Source organism: Adiantum capillus-veneris, chromosome 6, assembly GCF_014529385.1.
Source record: "Adiantum capillus-veneris isolate H3 chromosome 6, ASM1452938v2, whole genome shotgun sequence".
Lineage (NCBI taxonomy): Eukaryota > Viridiplantae > Streptophyta > Polypodiopsida > Polypodiales > Pteridaceae > Adiantum > Adiantum capillus-veneris.
In genome coordinates, this window is record NC_140936.1 from 167,423,991 (window position 1) to 167,431,489 (window position 7,499).

A 7,499-nucleotide genomic window follows, 5' to 3' on the forward strand; every position below is an offset into this window, starting at 1 on the left:
AGTACAAGGGATGCCCAAAAGCAGAGCCCCAAAAGATTTTGCATCCAAAAGCATTTGCTACCAAGAGCATAAACTGCCAGTTCTCAGCCAGCACAAAATGCAGAAAAGCGTACAGCCTGCCATGTCAGCATGTCAGCAGAAATTATGGAGATCTGCCCCATCTTTTACTATTAAGTATTTTTAGGTTTAGGCCCCTCGGCCAGTGCGCTTGAAGTCGGTCAAGTTGATGAGTTAAGTATTAAAAATCCTAACCCCTTGTTAGGCCCCTTGTCCTCTCGGCCTCGTTCTCTCAAGTTGGGCTCACTACTTGTGACAGTAGCTTGCTAGTCCTCGTCCATGGTCGTCACTGCTGCTATTTTACACATGTACTTCCCTAGTTGCTAAGCATTCTGCCTTGTGCTAGAAGTTCCAGTATCAGTATCAGTTTTAGTTACACTCATATATTACATCATACTTAATATACTGATGTCTCTGGTTCCAATTTCAGTTCTGTTTCAATTTCAGCTATCTTTTCCAGTTTCTTATCTTTTGATTCAGTGTCAGTCTGCTTTCAGTAATTTGACTACAAATCTTAGTGTGACCAGTTACTCACTACTTGGAAATCCCATGAGATACCCAATGCTCCAATTTCAGAGACCCTGCAATGCGACCCATATCTCCAACAAAAGTAAACAGTTACTTAAGCATTGCTGCAAAGCGGGTTGAGCTGCCTTTACTAGTGTCTTTGAGAATCATAAGATTTATACAAACTTTAATAGCCCCAAAAGCTGTCAAAAAATTGTGCCTGCTCCACGTAAATGGCATCCCATAAATGTTCACCAATGTTGTCCGCAAGCTTTGCAGTCATTTACTTATCTACTCGTTTGAAACACCACCCATATGCACACATTTTCCATACATGACTACAAGTCTCAAGGGCGTTACTCTGTACTAAGCCATCCTCCAACAACCTGTGCCTCCAGATTTCCCTCCACAATGGCTCCAATCACAGAGCAGACTACAAGGATCACAGGTGTGTAGTGCGTAAGGCTACAAGATCACACCACTTAAATTTTGGAAGCATTAAAAAAGTCTTTCTGAAGCATATATTCAATGGTTTGAGCTATAGAAGCTGCACAAATGATACATATAAGCCATAAACAGTAATCAAATCAGCAACATGCTGTAGCAGAAACAAAGGAAACCATCTACATGTGGCATTTGTACAATGAACTTGAGAGTCTCACTATAATATAGACAGAATATTGATAAGGTGTGAGCTTCGTTGCCATACACGTGGACTATAAACAGGCCATACCTTATCTCCATCATACAGGCTGCAATGAGGGCCTGGTCCTGAGATCATCTGCTTCAGACTCTGCTTAACCTCTGCTATCTTTTCATAAGCACAGAGGGTACCAGCAAACTTTTTTTCTTAATAGATAAATTGTGGTGATGTGTCAGTAAAACACCATGCATTGCACCAAATACACCAAAATCTTTCATTCAGTTGCTACAGATGTAGACCGTGACATCTTTTGAATTTAAGCAGCTTACCATCTGTACATAGGGCCATCCCAAAGCTAGATTTTCCAGTTCCACTCACCCCCTGGTAGTAAAGCCGCCATTCATTGCCATCCATGTGCACCAAACAAGGGCTATGTATCTCCTTGCTATCCCATGCATTTGATTCCTTTGCCACACTAAAGATAGGCCCATCAGAGCACCTTTCCCAATCAGATAACCCATCTTTCGATTGTGCAAGACCAAAACAGGTCCTACCATCTGAAGCAACACCCTCATAAATCATCAAAAATCCCTTACCACTAGGATGGGCAACCACCTGAGGAGACTTAACACCCAGTTCGTCGAAAGAACCAGGAGGACCCCCTCCTAGAATTTTTCCAAACTTGATCCATTTCATAGCGTCACGAGACCTTGCATAACCAACGCTGAAGCAACCAGTTGTAAGATCAAAAGAGTGATAATAAAGCCTCAGATCATCTGTATTAACGTAAACAACATGGGGATCAGCAATGAACAAAAAGTCCCACTCTCCTTCTCCACCTACATCAAAAAGTGACCCACTGTAATGATCTCCTTCTATCCTTGCCCAATTTCTTCCATCATGACTCATGGTCAGCCCTGGTCGTGTTCTGAATACAACTAATTTTGAGTCCAAATACTTGAAATCAGGTAGATACATAGGCAAGCTTTTAGGCTTTGGTATCTCAATCTCCTCTGAGCAACCCCCCGTGTAATACATCCAATACACGCCAGCTGCAGTTCGAGTTTTCAAACTGGACATGACCAAAACATCAGACGGGCGTGTAATCTCGGTATCAAAAGCCCACCAATTCTCACTGCAGTCAAGAACTTTCCCAACCCCATCTTTGATCAGCTCTGTGCTCTCACTTCCTCCATTTCCTCTTTTCCAATGGACACCATTCGACGATATGGCCAGACCCATAACCTCCTTACTTTCATTTTCTGCATTTCCTTGTAGAACTTGACTCTTGCCACTGTACCATAACATCCATCTCTCTTCATTGTCACTTAAATATCGTCTCACAACAGGTGCATGTATACTTCCACTATCCCAAGCACCTGCTTCTTGGTTTAGTCCCATCACAAAACCATGCATCTCTGTTGTTAAATTGGAGCTGGAGCTATCCAATCGGGCCGTAACATCGTCAAGCTTAGGCCCAGCAAACTCTGAATGACAACCGACCGTGTTTTTACTGCTTTCCACGCTTTCTAAGTGTTGACTCTCATGTGATAAAGCATCGGAACAATCGGTGGTATCATGTGGGTTTGAATCCAAGGCTCGAATTGGAGAAAAAGTTACCTTAGCATGTGCCTCTCTATGTATGACATGCCTGAATTTCGTCCAATCTCTTCCCACAAAAACCTTATTGAACCGCAGGATCCAAGAACCCAGTGTTGTACACTCTGGAGAACGATGGGAAAACAAAGAATGTGAACCCCAGGAGCGTGAAAATTTAGGTTTGAGTTCTGCAACCTGAACGTGCAAAAGCCGGGTATGAACCTGCACGTTTGAGAGAAAGCATGGTTAAAGATACTGTCATATTCATCTCCAAAAATCATAACAACTGAGAGAGATTACGTACCGAGGACTCCATGGCTGCAATAACTTCGGCCCGGATCCAGAGAGAGACTGAACACTCAAATTTTAACGCTTTTGTGACTTATGAATAAGGAAGCAAATGCACAGAGCGATGTCGTCGTGGAGGAATTCATTTTAGTTTGAACTCTCCATAAAACTGGATTGCTGCATTTGCAGTTAGTGTTTTATTAATCTACACAAAATAGCAGCCAGCTTTGTTCTCTATGATTAAAATTGGCAACTGGAAGCACTGGAATCCAGGAAATAATTAATTGATAGAATTGATTGCAATGCGAGAGAGAGAGAGAGAGAGAGAGAGAGAGAGAGAGAGAGAGATCCTATTCCAACATTCATATTGACTACCCTGGAAGAAGGAGCGGACACAAAAGATCACATTCCAAACATTAGTTTGTACTAAAAGAAGTGTTGTCGCTATGTGCATGCATGCGAGTACTAGTTGGATTGCACCATGGGTTAATAGGGTGAGTGTTTACTAAATAGATGCATGTCCATGTTTCCTCCACAAATATAGAAGTTTTCAAGAAACCCTACTAGCACTTTGCAAAAGGAAGGGAATAAGCTATCTTTTAGGTATCGATAGGCTCTCCTTGAAATGAAAAGAGGCTTGCCATCTCCAATCAATTATCTCCCATGATCTCCTTGAAAATAGAAACTCCAACCCTTTTCATCTACTACTATGGGTGGGACCTTGTGCAATGCTTTACCCCTCTTGAACCCACTAACCCATGGTGCAACCCGGCTCTAATAGAAAATAGCACAAAATAAAAGTGTGTGTGTGTGTGTGTGTGTGTGTGTGTGTGTGTGTGTGTGTGTGTGTGTGTGTGTGTGTGAGAGAGAGAGAGAGAGAGAGAGAGAACTTATTAAGAAACCAAAGTCTTTACTTCTACATATAACATTAGATTAACGCAATCTTCAAAGAAAGGATAAAAGGAGAGATATGAGATTCTTACAATGTTAAGGTACGTAAAGCAACAATTGCAAGATGTCTCACATCCAACCTCATTCTTCCTCTATAGCTGTAAATTCTCTCCTTGCAAACATGACGAAAAAAGTATGAGTAGCGTTAGATTCTCATTACTTGTTTAATTACACTATTGAGCATTAGTCACAATGTGCACCTTTTATGCTACAATTGAGGATGAGTCAGCCATACCGCACACCAGGTTGCTAGGATGAGTATGTGGGGGAGGTGGCACTAAGATGAGTGTGTGGGGGAGGTGGCGCTATTCTCCCCTCGATATAATCAAGAAAAGACATGCCATGTGTGTTCTTAGTGCAAGGGACTCCTAGTGTTAAGAGTTGGGTTTAGGCTTCAAGAGTTGAAATCGAGGATTCAAAAAGGCTTAAAAGAAAATTAGACTTGTGTTTGAACCATCAAGCTAGTCAATGTTTCTTGGTTTGCTCACGTGTCTTAAACAATTTTTGTTTCATTGCAAAAGAAGAATAATTTTCGCACATCAATGCATTTGCCAATTATTGAAGCTTAAGAATTCTACTTCCTTGATAGCACTTAGAAGATTGTGTCAAAATGAAGAGAAATCAAACACTAGCATCATCTCAAATGGTCTAATAGATTTGTAATTAGAAATCTTTGCTCAATCAAAACCATCAACGAGGTCATGTTGGTTCCTTGCCAGATGCACGTGCCATGAACTTCGGTGCATGGGTTCAAACACTTATAACTCGAACCCTGACACACAGATCTAGATCACGTATAAGGAGCACCAATTGCACCCCTTTGCCGCTCACAAGCCTCTCTCTTTGGATGAAGCATGTTAACTAGTATAAAAGCTGACACCATAAATCCTTGGCAAGTATTCCCCAGGCAATAGATTAGAAGTATCTTTAGAAGTTGTTACCTTTGCAAGTGGGTGATCATCAATGCAACTTGAAACACTATGATGACTAAGCATCGTTGCATCTCAAAACATTCAGGTGAAGCTACTGTTGGTTACCCCTAGCGCTGACAACTTTGCTTGTTGCTTTGTTGAGCATCTCAAGATGATGGCCTCAACATCCATACTCCATGGGACCTCAACCTACTCGATTCCTTACTTGCATGCAACATCTCAAAAAGCTCGTTGCTTGCAGAATCACCATCCTGATGTGCATCTCAAAACACTAGGAAATCTGTCGTCTCAATTGTCAGATCAATTTCCTCATGCCGCTCAAAACTCTGACTGATTTGTAGGTAGCTAGCTAAGTGAACAACATTTCAAAATGCTGATTGTTTCACAAGATATGGTTGATTTTCTAGTATAGTTATCCTAGTTGTTGGGTGGATCCTCCTCTATGCGGGTAGGTTCCCAGGATGTGGGAAGTATATAGTCATGAGTTGTCCTATTTTATTTATGATTGTGAATATATATATTTTGTATAGACCCTTAGGGGTGGGAGATCTCGGAGATGCCTCCCTTTGCAAAGCAAAAGGGAATTGAACTTTTAGCATATGTATAAACATGATAAGTATTCAAAGATTTTAAGTGAGGTACCTACTTGACTTGAGTTTCGGTTCTTTAATCATAATGTATAGGGAGAATCTTTTCTCTTGGTACCTTCAACATTGATTATCTCTCAACAGTGAAAGGATGGCTTAGTCACTAGGGTTTGATCAACCTCCAAATTTGAGGTAACGGCTTACATACTACGTATTGGCCACAATTCTATGACTCAAGGGGTTCAAGATACCGACTTACATACTAAGTATTGGCCACAGTAAGATGACTCAAGGGGTTCAATATAAAGTACAACATCCTGCCAATATCCTTGCAAAAAGGAATCAAGGAACTAACTACTAAGGTACTTATATTTAGCTGATTTTTCTTTTCTCCAATCAATGAGATGACAATATCACTTGACCCACCCACTGGATCATTAAATACTATCGATTTGGATGCAAATGTAGTACAAGCATTTTGGGTAATCTTGTATCTCTCTATGACTTGGATTTAGTTACTAATAAGTTGCTTGGTATTATTAAACATTTGGTATCAAGGTATTGTTTTTACTGATTGATTGTTACTAATTGATTGTTGTAAAATCTTAGTACCTAATTGACTTGAGTTTTGGTTCTTTAATCATAATCTATAGAGAGAATTTTTTCTCTTGGTACCTTCAACATTGATTATCTCTCAAACACGAAAGGATGGCTTAGTCACTAGGGTTTGATCAACCTCCAAATTTGAGGTAACGACTTACATACTAGGTATTGGCCACAATTCTATGACTCAAGGGGTTCAAGATACCGAATTACATACTAGGTAGTAAGATGACTCAAGGGGTTAAAGTACAATATCGTGCCAATATCCTTGCAAAAAGGAATCAAGGAACTGACTACTAAGGTACTTATATTTAGTTGATTTTTCTTTCCTCCAATCAATGAGATGACAATATCACTTGACCCACCCACTGGATCATTAATACTATCGATTTGGATGCAAATATAGTACGAGCATTTTGGGTAATCTTGTATCTCTTTATGACTTGGATTTAGTTACTAATAAGTCGCTTGGAATGTATTTATTATTAAACATTAGGTATTAAGATATTGTTTTTACTAATTGATTGTTACTAATTGGTTGTGTAGAATCTTAGTTTTGAACCAATCTAAACAAGACTACTCTTTGATTGTTGATGAAAATAAAGCTTATTTTGATTATATACACCTAGTTAGTGTCACATAAGTAGCATTCAAATAAGGTATGCTTGATTGCAACTGAAGTAGTAAGTTTTACGTGACACAAGGTATATGCTCTCTTTTGTGCTCTGATTTTATTTTGGTTTGTATTGAGGTGAAGATACCTCAAATTCTTCAAGTGGCAGAGGATATAAAATCCCCAATCTTGTCGGCATTAAAAAATAAATTAATAAAATATCACAATAATTTTGAGTTAATTTTAGAGTTTGAATTTTTATTTTCTTAGTTTCTCTAATGCTTTTGTGCTTTTATAATCAATTATCAGCTTACATCAAGATAGGATTGGATGTTTCTAGATGTTAGGAGCTTAAATGTGTCTATTTTTGTGGCCAAAAGGAGGAAAAGAACGTTTCTTTTACGTAAAAGCCTGATCCCATGGTTTGTTGAAATTTTGTGTTGACTCTTGGATTTATTCAAAAATTCTCTTAGTAAGACCCAAAAAACACCATATGGTAGCTTTTATCCTAGACAATAAAAAAAATTTAAATAACGCATTTGAGAACCATGTCAGAAAAAGAATAATAATTACGAGAATGTAAAATTTTCTCACAACACTTGGAGACTATACTAATTTCATCTACATGGCATGTTATGGTCATAAAATATATGTTTTTGGTATGACTTGGGTCATTTCAGTTGCATGGAAGCTTAATTTTGGGACTGAAAATACTCTAA

The 7,499-nt window shown here is 39.2% G+C and overlaps 1 protein-coding gene across 1 annotated transcript; it reads right to left on the reverse strand.

The window, feature by feature from the left end:
- Positions 1–1,058: 1,058 nt before the first annotated feature.
- LOC147456673 (uncharacterized) lies at positions 1,059–3,294 on the reverse strand. The gene is made up of 2 exons (XM_086515100.1): positions 3,111–3,294; positions 1,059–3,028 (listed from the first exon to the last, which is right to left on the reverse strand). Exons 1-2 carry the CDS (start codon positions 3,120–3,122, stop codon positions 1,493–1,495), a joined length of 1,548 nt encoding a protein of 515 aa, XP_086371226.1. The 5' UTR covers positions 3,123–3,294; the 3' UTR covers positions 1,059–1,492.
- Between the last annotated feature and the right edge of the window lie 4,205 nt (positions 3,295–7,499).